Genomic DNA, 17,203 nt, shown 5'->3' on the forward strand with positions numbered 1-17,203 from the left:
GCGCCCAGAAACATCGTCAAGGACGTTCTTTAAAAGTAAATAAAAATTTCATCTATATATACTTTTTTAAAAGGAGTTTGGTTGCTGCGAAACCACCTCGCTCAACGTCTGACGCAAAGAAACAGAAAAAAGACACGGCGATCAAAATTGTGTCAGAGTTTTACCCTTGGAAGTCCGCTGCGGGACAAAACATCCGAGGGAGACGTGCGTTTTTCTTTTACGAGCAGTGGAACGAGGAAGTGGAAGAAATGTCCAGGGCGCTTTCTCAAAATCTGGACTTTGAAACCAACACCAGAAAGCTGAGCTGGAAGTCTTTGATTTTGTACAAAAAGGAAGGTTAGGTTTATAAAACTGTAGTGTTTGTTAAAAAAATTTAATTTTGTATTAAACAGTTTGCGACTTGGAAAATGATGTTGGTTGCAGTTTGTCCTGTTTCTTTGGTCAAGTGACCGAAGAAAAGGATACAAAGGAGGTTTGCGTTCTCGTAGACAAGACAGAGGTTCCAATTACAGAGATATTGCACGGATGTGTCGGCCCGAATAACGAAAAATTGATCGGAAAGCCTAAAATCCTTATTCTCATCGATCAGAAGGCAACAATTCAACATGATAATGTAATTGTCATTATTAATTCCCTGAATTTCAATATTAAATAGATTTAAACGTTTTAAGGCACCTTCAAACTGCCATGACTTCAGAATCTCAGCCACAAATCACAGCGGTTGGCTCATCCTCCATTTAAAAGACAAAGGTATAAATATCCACAGTTATTGCGCATAGAATTGAAACAATTATTATTTATGTGTAGAGAAAGTGCATGAGCTGATTCAGATCTTGAAAAGCGATCAATTAAAAATTGGGAGAAGCTTGCAAGAGGTGCTAGCAAATCTCCTAATTTCTAAAGGAACAAGAAACAAGGAATTCCTGAATTCAACCCTGCAGTTTCTCCTCGACTTTCCGGACTGGCCGAGATTATTCGTCAGGCCGAACTTTTCACTGATAAGGAATGAACAAGGTCCTGTAAATAACACGATCAATTTCACCGAGTTGTTTGAGAGGGCCAAAACACTGGCAAAGGAAAGTCAAGTTTGGCTTTTGAGTTCAATCGCAGGCACGGGAAAAACGACCGTGCTCAGGGAAATCGCGTTCCATTTAGGAAAATCTGACCCCAACGTGAAAATATTACGTGTGTTGCTGTCGAAAAACTCGCTTTATTTCGCCAAGAATAATATTGTGAACGAGATCAAATATCTCGCAGAGACAACTAAGAATTCGGCTGAAGAAATCACCAATTGGATTGTACAGAAAAAGGTCGTCATTTTCCTCGACGGATTTGATGAAATCTGCCCTGTCCACCGAGATAAAGTTATGACTCTTGTAAAGGCTTTGAGGGAGAAGGATATTTCGCTTTGGATCGCAACGAGACCTCATGAGATGGCAACAATTCAAGAGGTCGAAGAAAATGTGGTTATGTTCCAAATAGAGCCTTTCGACGATGAAAAACAAACCGAACTGCTTACCTTAAGAACGGAGAAAAGTAAAGATGAATGCAACCGATTCTTGAGTGAGTTTCAGAACAAGGATATTCTGCAAAACCCTCTGCACCTTTCCCTGCTCGCTCAATGCAACGGTGAAGGGAATTTGTACCAAATTTACGACAGAGTCGTGAAGGAAAAGATTGATATGTGTCTCGTGCGGAAAGGGTACGACCAGAATAATCAAAATGCCTTTTTAGAGCAAAGGGAACTGACCCTGAACCTCCTCCGAATGATAGCATTCCGCTTAATACTCGGAGTTGACCTGGTCGGCCCAGGAGAGACCACGGCAGAATTGGAAAGGTTGAATGATTTCGGCATTTCCAGCTTTGCGTTTGGCAGTGTCACGTTTATTCACCAAACCTTTGCCGAATTTCTCACCTCTCAGCAATTTTTAAAGGATTTGGAAGACACCGGCACGTCAGTGCTGCCTTTGTTTCGTCAGGAGGGTCCTGAACAGTGCAGGATGTTCGTGGATTTGTTCTACGCCACCTTGACGGAAGAAGAAGACATAAAGTTACACACACAATATCTTTTGACTTTTGCAAGAGCAGAACTAGATTATTATTTCGACCCGATTTGCAATGAGCAACTGAGGAACGTTTTCAGCCTTTTGAAAGGCCACGTAACGTTTCAAGGAGGTCAAGGAAAGTCCATCGGTATGACGGACGGTCCAAAAATTGTAATGAAGGCGATAAAGTGCGACGAAATTGCGGCCGGATTGTTGGACATGTGTGCCATCAAGGACAGTCCCCAGCTGGTCCAGATGCTGCCTGAGCTTCTGGAGAAAATAGCCAAGCACAACGCGGTTGGTTTCCTGAAAAAGATCAAAGAGAAATTTCCCGACTTGCCAGAGCTAATTCGATCTAGAAGCTCGGACATCAACGCGGCATTTTACGCCATTGAAGAAGGACATGCCGAACTTCTCGATTCACTCCTGGAATGCGGCGTTGACGTGAATTCTGTAAAGTACGCCGTCAACGCCCTGTACTTTGCGTGCATGAAGGGAGATGTCAAGTGCGTAGAGGTTCTGCTGAAACACGGAGCTAAAGAAGCAGTGTTTCGAGGACTAGAAGAAATTCAATACGGTTATTATAACATCAATTTGTACGAACTTCAAGGGTTCAATCCAACGGGAATCCACGACCCACTTACTGTGGCTGCGTCATTCGGCAAGTTGGATGTCGTCGAGTACCTTTTGCAGGAGAAAATCAGCGGTTTTATCCGTGACAAGACTACATTTGAAATCGACCAGTTCAAACAAGAGTGGAATGCCTTCCAATACGCTGCGTACAAAGGAGAGGTTGACGTAGCCGAATGCTTGTTTGGCAAGAGTCCTGATTTGAGGGACAAGAAAACCAGGGACGGAAAAAGTCCGTTGCAGTTGGCTGCGGAAAATAAACAGTCGGAGATGTGTTGGTGGCTGGTCAAGGATGCAGGAGTTGACTGGAACTCTTTATTTCCGGACAGAGAGGAGCCAGATTGGACCGTCATTGATTTTACCTACTTAGATTATCTGATGATGCTCCAGGACGACGTCCATAAATCTGACGTGAGGGGCAAAACGAGTCTACACTGTGCTGCCGAATACGGGGACTTGAAATCGGTCCAAAAGTTAATTAATCTAGGCGCGAACATCGAAGCAACAGACAAGAAAGGGTGGAATGCTGTCCATTTCGCTTGCAGAAACCTTAAATCTAGCAATTACAAAGTTCTCAAATTTTTGCACAAGAAAAACAGTTTCCTCGCGAAGGAAAAAACGAAATGTGGAAAAACAGCGTTGCTGATTTTAATTGAGAGCAGCAATAAATATTCCGCAAATGTCCTTCTGATGACCATATTTCTGGTTGAAGAAGCTGGGGTTGACGTAACTGCCATGGACAGTAAAGGACAAACAGCCTCAAGTGTAGCCGCAAACAAAGAACTGAGATGCATCGATTATTTAGTCAAGACTGACCCATTGTTGGAAGATAGGAGGGGCAACAAAGGCATACATTTGGCTGCGGAGACTGGGAATTTGGACACCCTGCACGGCTGGATAAGGATGGGAGGAACATTGAACGTGACTAATAGCGAGGGTTCAACGGCGCTGCACATAGCAGCCAGTTGTGGACATTTGCCATTTTTGGAGGAATTAGTCGAATCGGGCGTTGACGTGGATGCCATCAACCTCAGGGGCGAAACCGCACTCCTACTCGCTTGCAGAAATGGAAGAGTTGACGTCATTGACTATCTCCTGTCCAAGAACGCGGACGTCAATAAATACGACGAAAATGGCGACTTTCCTATGCGATCCGTGGTCAAAAGTGATCAAGTAGAATTGGTGCAAAAATTCATCGATCACGGCGCTAATTTGAATCTTAAGGACAGTCAAGGGAAAACCATTATGCACCACGCCATTCCTAGCCGCAAAATGGTTTCCTTCCTGCATACGAACGACAAAGAATTGGTGAAAGCCAAAACACTGGAACGCAACACAGTATTGCATCTAGCAATTATGCAATATCGTGAGGGAAAAAGCGAAGATTTGATTCGATGGCTCGTTGAGGAGTCTGAGGTCGACGTAAATGCCGTCAACGTTAACGGATTTACAGCGCTTCAACTTGCCTGCAGCGAGAAAAAATGGAATGCCGTCGAAATTCTCCTATTAGCAGAAGACCTTGATGCCAACATAAATCTCACACAACGAGAAGATCCCACTCTACACATCCTAGCGGAAACAAATCGAATTGATTTGGTGCAAAAGTTGATCATCGACAGAGGCGCTGATTTGACAATTAAAAATGAGCAAGGAATGAATGTTATGTACCACGCTTTGAAAAATTTCGAAATGCTCAAGTTCCTGCATGAGAAAAACAATGAACTAGTACACGAACTGACCAATAACGGTGGCACAATCTTATTTTCCGCGATCTATGGGTACTCAAACATAGAGCAGGACATGACGGTGATTCGTTGGCTCGTAGAAGAAGCAAAAGTCGACTTGAACGTCACTGATAACGACGGCCAATTTGCACTAGAGTATGCTGCAGAACTGAGAAAGTTTAACCTTGTGGAATATTTCCTCACGAAGAACGTGGAGGTCAATAAACAGGATTCAGAAGGAAAAACTACCCTGCACCACGCGACGAGATTGGGAAGCACGGTTGTGGTGCAAATATTGCTCGACCACGGTGCCGATTTGACTATCAAGGACAAGGAAGGAAAAAACGTTCTGCACTGCGCCCTAGAAGAGATGGAAATGGTTCAGTTCCTGCATGAGAAAAATGAGGAACTGGTGCAGGAACGAGCCTTGGATGGAAGATCGTCTTTGCACCTCGCAATTGAAGAATATTTTCACTCTGACGATTTGATTTGCTGGCTCGTGGAGGTTGCCACGATGGACCCAAACGCTACGACCGAAAATGGCGAAACGGCCCTTTTAATTGCCTGCCAGTTCAGCAAATGGGAGATTGTGGAATTTCTGCTTACCAAACACGCTGATCCAAACATTGCAGAAGATCTGAATGGAACTGTCCCTCTGCACCTTGTCGCCAAAGCTGGAAGGTTGGAACTGGTAACAAAGCTGATAAAATGCGGTGCTGACTCGAATCTGAAAGACAACGAGGGAAAAAACTCGTTGCATCATGCGTTGCAATTCTTCGAAACTGTTTTATTTCTTCACGATTCCAACAGTGATTTGGTAAGCGCGGTGACAAACGATGGGAAGACTTCTTTACACCTTGCGATTGAAATATACGAGTATTGTTTAGAGGGAATTCGTTGGCTCATAGACGAGGCCAAAATTGATTTAAACGCTAGGAGCGAAAATGGGGAAACAGCTCTATCGATTGCCTTCAAACTCGAGAAATGGGACCTTATAGACTTCCTGTTGACAAAAAACGTTGATGCTAACATCCCCGATAGGAAAGGAACGGTACCCCTTCGTCTAGTTGCCGGAAGAGGAGATTTGGAACTGGTAAAGAAGCTGATTGAATGCGGTGCCGATCCAGCTCAGAAAGACAACGAGGGAAAAAACGCATTGCATCATGCGTTGCAATTCCTAGAAGTGATTGAGTTTCTTCACGATTTCAATAGTGATTTGGTTAACGCCGTGACAAGCGACGGAAAGCCTATTTTGCACCTGGCGATGGAAAGATACGAGCATCATTTAAAGGCGATTCATTGGCTCGTAGAAGTGGTAAAGATCGATTTAAATGCTACAAACGAAAATGGGGAAACGGCTCTACTGATTGCCTTTCAGCTCGAGAAATGGGACCTTATAGATTTCCTTCTTACAAAAAGTGTCGATGCTAACATCCCAGATAGGAAAGGAACTGTGCCCCTTCACCTAGCTGCCGGAAAAGGGGATTTGGAACTGGTAACGAAGCTGATTGAATGCGGTGCTGATCCAGCTCGGAAAGACATTGAGGGAAAAAACTCATTACATCATGCGTTGCAATACTTTGAAATTGTATTGTACCTTCACGATATTGACAGTGATTTGGTGGGCGCAATGACCTTCTTTGGAAGCGCTTTACACCTGGCGATTGAAATCTTTGATTGTCCTGAAAAATTGATCGGTTGGCTTGTGGAAGGAGACAAGATTGATCTGGACGCGTGCAATGCGTTCGACGAAACGGCGCTTTTGTATGCCTGTCAACTCCAGAAATGGGAGATTGTTGGTTTTCTGCTTACCAAAGAGATCAACCCAAACATTCCAGGCATGCAAGGAACTGTTCCCCTTCATCTTGCTGCCAGAGCAAGAAATTTGGAGATTTTTAAAAAGCTGATCGAATGCGGTGCCGACTTGACTCTGAAAGACTTCAGCGGTAAAAACGCTCTGCACCACGCTGCTGCAATTCTTTGAAATTGTTTTGTACCATTTGTTTTTGACATGAGCATTAAGGATAGTGAAGGAAATTCTGCTCTTCAATACGCGGTTGATCGTGAACTACCAGACTTGGAGCAAAATATGCGAAGTTTAATGAATAAGATTTAGAAAGTGAGGTTTTTTGTTTTAATTCGTTATTGTTTAAAGATGTATGATCATTATTGTCATAAGAAATAAATCTGTTTAAAACAATATATGCAATAAAGGTAGGAATTCCTGTAGAAACATAGATAAATAAACAGCTAAAAAGAAGATTTTGATTTTTCATTTAAAATATTAAACCTAATGCATTTTTCATTAATAATTCTCCAACGAAAATCAACTATATAAGAACGGTTGCTTCGCGCCAAAATTTAAAAATTAGCCTGACGTCGAGCCATCCCTCACTTTTTTCCTGAGAAGTGACGGAGCATCACCGTGTATAAAAGGGGATGAGCTATATAGTTAAACTTATTCCAAAGTTTGCCAAGCAGCAGGAAAAACGGCACTCTCACATCCTCTTTGTAATTTCATCAGGGTAAGAAATATTTTTCATAAAACTTAATCTCCAAAATATACGCTCTAGCAAACCTCAATTTGCTCCATAAAACAAATTCATTTTGATAAAATTTCGTGCACGAAATGTATAGGAAATAATAAGATAGACTTAACCTATAAGTTAAAAAATCAAACTCAATTTTTATTCATGGTTTAAATTCCCGGGGCACTTTCAAATAATATTAGAAAAGGTTTTTGAAAAGAGTAATGTCCGTGAGCTGCAATTTTTGTTAAAAGTATAGGAATCTTAGGAATTTTTCTTTTGTAGTAAAACGACCCAGCATGGATGATCAATCCCTAAGAGTGGAATTCCTCCCTTACGACTCTCTTGAAGAAAGGTTGGAGTTCGTCAACGAATGCATTGGTGACATTCCTGCAATTCTGTACTCGGCAGAATTCGAAGACTTAGATTTATGCCAGGAGCTCGTGAATACAAAGGGAGTAGATGTCAACGAAAGGGATGAAAATGGCTTCGACGTCTACCATTGCGCAGCCCAGAATCAAACCTGCGACTTGGACCTGCTCGATTTCTTCGTGTCCTGTGGAGCAACAATGCAAAGAAGAAATTTCACTGACGTTGATGCAGTCAATTTCGCTCTGGAACGCTGGAATTTTAAGTTTGCCTTCAAGCTGTTTGATTTGTACGAATCCGAGGAGAGCTTTCTCCTGCATTGCATTTGTAGCAACCTAGATTCGTTGAAACTCGCTTTTGGGCAGGACCCTTCTGTGGTCAAAGTGAAGGGCAGTGACGAATTCGACACGCGAATTTTGAAGGAGGCGGCCCGGTTCAAAGATTTGGAGACATTCGAGTGGCTCGTCGAGGTAGCCAGCAGCTTCGTCGGAGATTTATTCAAGAGTAAAGAATGGCAAATCGAAATTCTCAGGGAAGCTTCTCGCAATGATGAACATGGTGAGGCAATCGCCGCCTTCATATTTGCTTCTTTCCCCAGGACCTCGAGCGAAAATGATTTGACACAAGTTCTCACGGATATCATTCTGAGAGGAAACTTGGAAGTCGCCAATTTATTGGTGGATAAAGGTGCCAACCTGAATGTGCGCATGAAAGGGCAAATATCCCTCTTTCAGCACTGCGTGGCCATGAATTCAGTCAGGGCCGCCAAATTCGTGTACCAACGGCACCCTGAGATGGTAAACACACGCACGGTGATTCGCGCAGCTTGCCAGGCAAACGTTGAAATGTGCGAGTGGCTGCTTGGACTTCCCAAGGACCCCAACCTTTGTGATCAAGCACCCTTGTTTTTTCAGGGCGTTTTGAGTAACATAGAGCACGGCGCAGAAATCATTCGTCGCTTTGAGTCAAAAGTGCGTGCGCGTGTAAATGAACCTTTCAAAAGGTTCGATCCCGTCGGTCCCTTACTTCCACTCTATGCGGCCATGAAAATTGAAAACCTTGAGGCTGCAGAGGCGTTGCTCGAGATGGGCGCCGATTTGAACGTGAAACTTCAGGGCGTTATAAATTTGCTGCTCTACTGCTTAGGGATTAATTTTCTAGGAGGCGCAAAATTTGTGTATTCTAAGGACAAGAGCCAGCTGGACGGTAAATTCAAGGGCGCCGCTATGCTAATCGCCACGAAGTATGGAAACCAAGAAATGAAGCAATGGCTAAATGACGTTCTGCCACCCACTCAGGACTGAACAATTGGGAAATTTGATCGTTTTCCAAGCATGTAGATCGTGGGAGTAGAATAAAGTTTTGTAACCGAAAATACATCAATTATTTTTATTTCAAATGCTTTTGTGTGAATTCAACTCCAGCGTGTATCTCATATCCGTTTTGATTTTAATTTGATAATGATATGATTTTTAATATATTATAGACAGTTAATTTAATACTAAAAGCACTAAATGAGGATACGTGCAATTAATTAATATACTTTGAAACAACCGCTTGCGACTTCAGGGTGCGTAACCCTGAAAAAGGTCATCAGGGTATGTCTCGTGGTAACGCTTGCTAAGACCATTATTTTAAGACTTCATGACTTGATATCCATCAACCCTTTGAATTATTAGATAATTTAAAACCACGTTATGGCCAAGACGAGAAAATCAGATAAAAAATTTCAATTATTTTAATTTTTCTAAGATTTCTTATCAATTTTTCGCATGCTTCATTGAGGTTTCAATGAAAATTTAAAAACGGGGGTTTCGCAGAACAGTGTGTAGTAAATAAATTTGGTGCTACTTTTAAATATTTTTAGTTTGATTTAAAATTACTGAGAATCAACTCGGCGTGGACTGAAGGTCAAGGCGGCTTTGCCTCACACTTGGAAAAAGAGGAAGTCACAAAGGCAGTCTGTGAATCCTTTATGGTACCAATATCTGTGGAAATTTCCGAACCTTTTAATTACGACAGTAATGCTAAACCGCGTTAAGTAATCCACCATGGAACCATTCCAAATTGACAAACGCGTTACTTTTAAGAACATTGTTCCCCTGCATTAAGTACTCACCTCGGGGACCAATTAAACATGTTTCCTACCGAAATTACACATCTTTCTAAGTAACAGAAAAAATTTCTAAATATTAACGTAATTCCTTTTGGTTGTTTTATATTCTAAAGCACTTAATCCTCGAGCGTTTGGATGTATTATGTATTTGGTCACAAGTAAGTGTTGTAAAACCATTGCACCATCACTCTTACCGCACTTATGTGTCATCGAAAGACACTCCCACTTGCCACTGTATAATGTTCGACAAAATAACGCTCTGGTCCTGGTCACTTGAGAGTTTTTCTATCCACGCATTGACTTCGGGCAAGTGTGGGAGAAGTGTCCTAAGACTTTCCATCTCTAATTTGGCAGAGTGAGTGGTGAGAATTCAAAATTTAATTGAGCTTATTTTTCTTCTTTCTTAAATTCAATTCTGGGAAATAATAATTCATTTAATGTTGTAATTCAAATATTCAAATTCTCCGGTGAATAATATTAATATCAAATACACACCGTATAATTTCTCCTGTATCGTTCAAGTTCCTGTTAACAATATACTGTAGTTTGTAAGTTCTAAACTTGACCTATTTCATTGATTTACCCTAGTAATTAAAGAAACTACGCGATCTTAAAGCCGCTCGTCTAAAATTTAAATTATAACACAATTAAGTTTCATTTTTTTAAATCAATTGACCAGTTGCATAAACCCTTAGTGTTCGAAGCCGCCAACAGATGGCTCAACCGCAGACTTTCATAAAAAAATTTGTTTTAAGTGGTTTTAAGGCATTTCCGCTGCGATTTCAGACTCAATCTAGCTACTGTGCATTCGTCAATTAATTTGCTCTTTTTTGACGTGCTGGAAACCAAAATCGGTTCAGCAATTCGCCGTAGAAACGTTGAAACATATTTTTTTATTTCAAAAAATAGTTTTTCACGATTCTACGGCGATTGGCTGAACCGATTTTGGTTTTCAGCACGTCAAAAATTAGCAATTTAATTGAAGAATGCACAGTATCTAGATTGAGTCTGAAATCGCAGCGGAAAAGCCTTAAAATCGAAAGTCTACGGTGGCGCTATCTGTTGGCGGCTTCGAACACTTAGGGTTTATGCAACTGGTGAATAGATTAAATATTAAAACTATTTAAATTCAATTTGTTTTATAAGAAGTAATTCCTTTAATGTAAATTCTAAATTTTCCATTTCCAACTTTGGGAACTGATTAAAGTTGGTGGTGTCAGAAAAATCCTGAAAGGGCACGGCTTCACCGGGAGTTCTGTCCTGCGGCCCGAATTAATGCCTTGGGTACGCGAAGGTTGCAACGTAATTATCTAGATAGAAGGCAAATTAACCAGCTGACTAAGTTGCAATTCACACAGCCTATCTATTTCTGTCTTTAAAACAAATATGGATACATATTTCTGGGTATATATATGACAAATATAAATAAAAGTCAGAGGAACATTCTATTTCGTCGTTTGCATTGCGCCCTGCGTGGAGGGGGAGTCATGAAAGATCCCGTCACCGGTGGATATACTCGATTCCAGTTCGTTGGTGAACGCGAGACATGAAACTGGACAGTGTGCTCATCAGCGACGCCGTCGACCCGGCGTGCGCCCAGCTGCTCAGGGAGAATGGCATCCAGGTCACGCACAAAACCAACATGCCCCGCCAGGAATTGCTTGAAGAAATTAAGGTAATTGAATCTATTTAAACATTTTTCTGGGTATTTATTACAAAATAAGGGTTTACATCCCTGAACACCGCGTCTAAAAATCCCTGCCCTTTATATAAAAATCGCCCCAGGCAGTCTGGACGCGCGCGTATTTCGTAACAAAAAGAGATTTACGAGAACTGGATTTTTCTGACTGCTCACGCGCATCAAGAGAGGTGAGATAATGCTATGATAATTATTGCCATTATTTGTTCTTGCACAGAAACACGATGGGCTGATCGTGCGCTCGGACACCCAAGTGACCAAGCAGTTGATGGGCAACCTCAAGGTCATCGGGATGGCGGGCACCGGAGTGGACAATATCGACCTGGCTGCTGCCACCGAGAAAGGAATCATCGTAATGAAGTAACTATTCATTTTTTATTTCCTCCGCAAACAATTAATAAAACGTAATCTACTATTACTTGACCAGTTGCATAAACCCTTAGTGTTCGAAGCCGCCAACAGATGGCGCAACCACAGACTTTCTTAAAAAAATTTGTTTTAAGCGGTTTTAAGGCATTTTCGATGCGATTTCAGACTCTATCTAGCTATTTTGCTTTTTTAAATTAATTTGTTTTATTTTGAAGTGCTGAAAACCAAAATCGGTTCAGCCATTCGCCACAGAAACGTTGGAAAATAATTTTTTATTTCAAAAAAATAGTTTTTCACGATTCTACGGCGATTGGCTGAACCGATTTTGGATTTCAGCACGTCAAAAAATAGCAAATTAATTGAAGAATGCACAGTAGCTAGATTGAGTCTGAAATCGCAGCGGAAGTGCCTTAAAAATCGAAAGTCTACGGTGGCGCCATCTGTTGGTGGCTTCAAACACTTAGGGTTTATGCAACTGGTGAATTACCCGATAAAATCCTAACATTCTTTTAAAGAAATACTTGATACAATTTATTAAAAGTATTCAGACCGAACAGAAAATTAAAGAAAATATGGCAGTGCCTAAAGTTCAATTTTCATTTTTAATTTAACAACAAAAAACCAAAATAACAACACAAAACATCAATATTTGTTTTGTTTTTCAATCAGATCTATCATTATGAACCCCAAGATATTTGTTAGAAAAGTATTATATATTTTGTAAAATGTTCAACAAAAAGAATTGGTTTAAGTGCAGTAGCAAAAACAAAACAAGCTAGTGCATGATAAGGAAAATGGAGCAGAAAAATGTTATGTTTACTCTTATTAAATATTTAAGAATATCTATCAGCAGCTCAAATATTGAATGTTTCCTTTACTGTGTGTGTTTTTTTTTTCAATTTTTTCACAGTCTACATGAAAAAATTATTTTCCTTGCAGCACGCCAGGCGCGAATTCGATCAGCGCTTGTGAATTGACCTGCGCTTTGATATTGAATCTTGCCAGGTAAGTGGAAATATGTATATCAAATTATTATCCTGTGAAACAACAATTTTACAGCGATGCAAAAGATAATTATTATTATTTAGATTTTAAGAAATATCATTTTGCGATATCAATGCGGCGTTTGTGTCGTGTTTTTGCACAATGAGCCAACTTTTCGGGTTAGCTCCTTGTCAAAAGTGTGCGGTAGTTGAACTCGAGCTGGTGCTCTGATTAATTTTCATCCTTATTTCATGAACACCAGGCACGTCTCTTCGGCGAATTCGGCGCTGAAAAACGGAGTCTGGGAGAGGCAAAGTTATACCGGCACCGAGCTGTATGGAAAAACGCTGGCCGTGCTTGGCCTCGGCCGCATCGGACGAGGAGTGGCAACTAGAATGCAGGCGTTTGGAATGAAGGTAATTTCGCCCTCGGCCCACCGCCATCAATTTCGCATCTTATAAAGTCAATAATGCCAGAGAAAATAGAAATTTGCATAAGCTATATTTTGTTCGTGATTCTCTTTCTATTTTTTAAATTTTAATTCTTACGTGAGTCTGTGCGTTTAAAATGCATTTTTTATTTTTCAAACAGCATTTCAATTTTAAGACTTAAAAATCACTTAATCATCAATATTTAAAAATGCATTAAATAAAAAGAAGTAAAATATTTTGTATTGTTTCCCGTGCGAAACGAATTTGATTTTATTTTGCCTGGCTGAATTACTATTTACTGCGTTTTTAGAGTTCAAATCTTTTTTAAGTAGTAGAATTGTGTTATTAATTTTTTATTTTCAATATTTTACACTTCTGCGATGATCATAGCTTTTAAAATTTCAATCGTTGTCATTTGAAATAAATGCTTTCATGCATTGCAGCCCCTCTTCGTGATTACCCCTCTGAAATTAATTTCACACCCGTTTTGCAGACGATCGGCTACGACCCTGTCATCAGTTCGGAGGCTGTCAGGGAGTTAAACGTGGAGAAAATGGAGCTGGAGCAAATTTGGCCGCTCGCCGACTACATCACCGTGCACATGCCCCTCATTCCACAGACCAAAGGTGAGTGAGCAACAATTAAAAAGCGGCGCCCACAATAATTTAAAATCGGGGTTCAAACAATTAAGACTGAGCAAGGGATCACTCGGGCAAAATCCGGCCAGATGTGCGATAAAATTGGTTTGCACTGCGCAGGTCCAAGATGGCGTCTGAATGTGGGAAAGAAAAAGCTCTTTTTTGATTGCCGTACGAGTGTCAAGAGTTTGTTTTTACGATCCAAAAGACACAATTAGTTAAGAGTAATGCGAATTATACGTCACAATATTTAACAATAATTGCTTAATTCCACGTGACCGTTTTTTCGCGCCATTCTCCATCGGACGCCATATCTGCGCGTCGCACGAATCTGGCCCCCGCTGCTCTTTATACGACCAGCAGAACACACTTTTGGAATTTCTACCACACATTTTTAAAATAAAAGACCCTTTACCCTGAATGTTTCAGACCTGATCAACTTTGAAGTTTTGAACAATAAGTGCAAAAAGGGTATTTACATCTTGAACGTGGGCCGCGGAGGAATCGTGAACGAGGAGGATCTATTGAGGTCTCTCGAGTCCGGCCAGTGTGGCGGAGCGGCTCTGGACGTGTTCACGGAGGAACCGCCAAAGTCTGCAGGACTCCTTCGACTGCTCGCCCATCCCAAGGTACTGGTCACCCCGCATTTGGGTGCCAACACCACCGAGGCCCAGAAAAGGGTGGCTGTACAGATTGCAGAGCAATTCATCGCGCTAGCTAAGGTAAATTTTTCCTTTTTTATTTCAGAAATATATTTTAAAACATAGAATTAATGTTAACCTTCCACAGGGAGCAAGTCTGTCCGGCGTGGTCAACTGCCCTGCCCTGATGACCGCAATGAAAGCGAACAACAAGCCATGGTTCGACCTGGCGCAGGCCCTGGGTTCCTTTGGGCCCTCGTCCAACTGCACCGTTACCTTGCAGACCCTGGGCCAGGGCATGGAGCGGCTCACCTCCGACCTTTGCCCTGCCGTGCTGGCCGGCATGCTGGCCTCAGGGGACGTCAACATGGTCAACGCCCCCGTGCGGGCCCTGGAGTCCAGAGTGAAAGTGAAGATCAGGTCGGAGCACCTTCCAGGTGGCAAGGAGCAGGCCCTGGTGGTGAGCTTCAGCGACGGCACACGCGTCCAGGGCAGCGTCATCGAGGGCGTGCCGTGCATCCAGGCTGTCAACGACGCCACCTTCGGCCCCAAGAAGGGCGTCGAGCTCAGCGGCAACCTGCTCGCCAACAACCTGGCGAAAATGGTCATCAACCAGGGGGACAAGCTCGTCATACAGACCACCGCGCAGGGCGGCGCCGACTGCGTCGCCGTCCACACTGAAGGCCTCGCGAACGGCAGCATCACATTATACCATCATCATCTAAATTTCATCGGAAAATCCAATCCTGTTCTGCTGAAGATTCATTGCGAAATTACAAAATGAAATTTTAATTTAACTTTCAACATATCGTCAGATGAAAATATAAGTAAATAACTGGAACAATTGACCAGTTGCATAAAACCTTAGTGTTCAAAGCCGCCAACAGATGGCGCAACCACAGACTTTCTTAAAAAATTTTGTTTTAAGCGGTTTTAAGGCATTTCCGCTGCGATTTCAGACTCAATCTAGCTATTTTGCTTTTTTTTAATTAATTTGCATTTTTTTGACGCGCTAAAAACCAAAATCGGTTCAGCCATTCGCCGTAGAAACGTTGGAAAAGATTTTTTTATTTAAAAAAATAGTTTTTCACGATTTTACGGCGATTGGCTGAACCGATTTTGGTTTTCAGCACGTCAAAAATTAGCAAATTAATTGAAGAATGCAGAGTAGCTAGATTGAGTCTGAAATCGCAGCGGAAGTGCCTTAAAATCGAAAGTCTACGGTGGCGCCATCTGTTGGCGGCTTCGAACACTTAGGGTTTATGCAACTGGTGAATTCAAATCGTTTTGTTTTGCTCATTTATCGTTTACTCTACAGCAGATTAAAAAAAAACACACACACACAGCTCAAAGGCATAATCATAAAGTTGGACACGGATCAACTCTGATAAAAGTTTTCTTTTTTAAGAAAGAATTAAACAGTAATACATATCAATCAAAATTGAGTCTGAAATTTAATAAAAAATAAAATAGAATAATTTATAATAATATCAAACAATTTTATTATTCCTTTTGTGAACTTAATTTATAAAGCTTCAAGCGGAGGGAGAAAAAACTATGGGCGAGAAAAAATCTAAAAATGCATGGTTTCCAGACCATTGTTGGACCTGCGCGAGGACACACCTCATTATGATGAGATTCTGGTAATCAAAATTATATTTTACAAAATTTGAAGGCTGAAAATGTAACACAATGTAAGGTTAACGCCTGATTTACCTTTTGATATTGATGTTTAGATGTGTACCATTGCAGTTTTCGGTTAGCCAAGCCATAAAACGCGCGTACTTTTTTCCCTAACGCGTAAAGATATACAAAAATCACGAGTGCGCCAATCAGATCACAGCAATCAAAGAGCGCTGAACGCTGATTGGTTGCCTTTAATAACTTGAGAAGGTTAAGACAAGGAGTTAATAACAAAACACAAATTTTCGCGTATTTAATCATATATCTTACACCTGTAAGTTTATCAGAACATTAAATTAGTAATTTTATTTAAAAATTTAGCAAAAACTAAATAATCAAACACAAGGGAAAAAGGAAATCTTTTAGAAGGTTCTTCTCCTTGTCGCACACTACACGGCGAACGGGGCTCCGGGGCTGTTGATAGCAGCTGATTGAGAGTTAGCTAGCACAATACATGCAAACGACTTCACAGGACAATGCAGGAATCTAGATCCACGTGAAAATTTTTGCATGTTTACGACTGCCAACGCAATTAAGAACTGGGCTTTGAAAAGAGCCGTTTTGGGAAAGGAGTCACTAAAGGAGCCAAGAGATGCAGCCGCCGAGAGTCAAAGAAGGAAAAATTCCCATTCAAAAGCCGCTGTGCCGTCTGTGCGAGTGTCCGACGTCGGACGGCCACGTCCTCGCGTCGCAGGTGGACAGGTTCAAGCTGAGGAAATGGGCCATGAAGGTCATGAACCTGACGGAAGAAGACGAAAACTTGCCGGAAGTGGTCGAAGAAGACGCTTTGATCTGCTATTTTTGCATCTGGCACGCCGAGTGAGTTTTTTCACGAGATTAAAAATTTAATTTTGATTTCAACGCGTGTTTTAGGTTTGGGGATGAGTCCGGAGACGAGGCTGTGGCTTGGTGGCCGAAAAACCTTGATTTGGATGAAAATGCTAGGGTGCTGCGTGAGAATTATTCAAGTATGGAATTTTTACAAAAATATTTTGTGAACGCCTTATTTTCTATTGTTTAAATTTTACAGTTGGAGATGTGGAACAGTGTTGGGTGCAGTTGGAAGAGATTGATCTGCCCGAATACGAAAAGGAAATCCCCGAGGAGAGGAAATGCGACAGTGCAGTTTGTCTTTACTGCGGAAATAGTTACAACCGACTGATGGAACACGTCAGAGAGATGCACAAAGAAGCAATCAAATGCAGAATTCGGGGCTGCGCGACTTACTTTCACACCGAGGAAGAAAAAGAGCAGCACATGCAGCACGACTTTCACGCGAACCAATGCGAAAGCAGAGAAATTCGTTGCAAATTTTGTGAAAACGGCAAATTGTATTCCTCAGTTCA

The 17,203-nt window shown here is 41.5% G+C and overlaps 2 protein-coding genes and 1 long non-coding RNA gene across 3 annotated transcripts; all 3 read left to right on the plus strand.

The window, feature by feature from the left end:
- Positions 1 to 506: 506 nt before the first annotated feature.
- Positions 507 to 1,424, plus strand: LOC135942423 (uncharacterized). The gene is made up of 3 exons (XR_010575092.1): positions 507 to 613; positions 672 to 750; positions 808 to 1,424. It is a non-coding gene; the product is annotated as an uncharacterized LOC135942423 (long non-coding RNA).
- A 5,802-nt stretch (positions 1,425 to 7,226) lies between these two features.
- LOC135943769 (uncharacterized) lies at positions 7,227 to 8,600 on the plus strand. Its single transcript, XM_065490431.1, has one exon. It carries the CDS (start codon positions 7,227 to 7,229, stop codon positions 8,598 to 8,600), a length of 1,374 nt encoding a protein of 457 aa, XP_065346503.1.
- A 2,332-nt stretch (positions 8,601 to 10,932) lies between these two features.
- LOC135943770 (D-3-phosphoglycerate dehydrogenase-like) lies at positions 10,933 to 14,958 on the plus strand. The gene is made up of 7 exons (XM_065490432.1): positions 10,933 to 11,087; positions 11,329 to 11,471; positions 12,420 to 12,485; positions 12,727 to 12,880; positions 13,389 to 13,521; positions 13,963 to 14,255; positions 14,323 to 14,958. The coding sequence occupies exons 1-7, from the start codon at positions 10,959 to 10,961 to the stop codon at positions 14,956 to 14,958; spliced, it is 1,554 nt and encodes a 517-aa protein (XP_065346504.1). The 5' UTR covers positions 10,933 to 10,958.
- The last annotated feature ends 2,245 nt before the right edge of the window (positions 14,959 to 17,203 follow it).

This window comes from Cloeon dipterum, chromosome 4 (genome assembly GCF_949628265.1).
Source record: "Cloeon dipterum chromosome 4, ieCloDipt1.1, whole genome shotgun sequence".
Classification (NCBI taxonomy): Eukaryota; Metazoa; Arthropoda; class Insecta; order Ephemeroptera; family Baetidae; genus Cloeon; species Cloeon dipterum.

Excerpts from the sequence above, each read along its gene's own strand:
- LOC135943769 (XM_065490431.1), top strand. The coding sequence starts at position 7,227 with ATGGATGATCAATCCCTAAGAGTGGAATTCCTCCCTTACGACTCTCTT.
- LOC135943770 (XM_065490432.1), top strand. The coding sequence starts at position 10,959 with ATGAAACTGGACAGTGTGCTCATCAGCGACGCCGTCGACCCGGCGTGC. Across the intron at positions 11,088-11,328 it reads AATTGCTTGAAGAAATTAAG|AAACACGATGGGCTGATCGT; the intron begins GTAATTGAATCT and ends GTTCTTGCACAG. Across the intron at positions 12,486-12,726 it reads TTGATATTGAATCTTGCCAG|GCACGTCTCTTCGGCGAATT; the intron begins GTAAGTGGAAAT and ends CATGAACACCAG.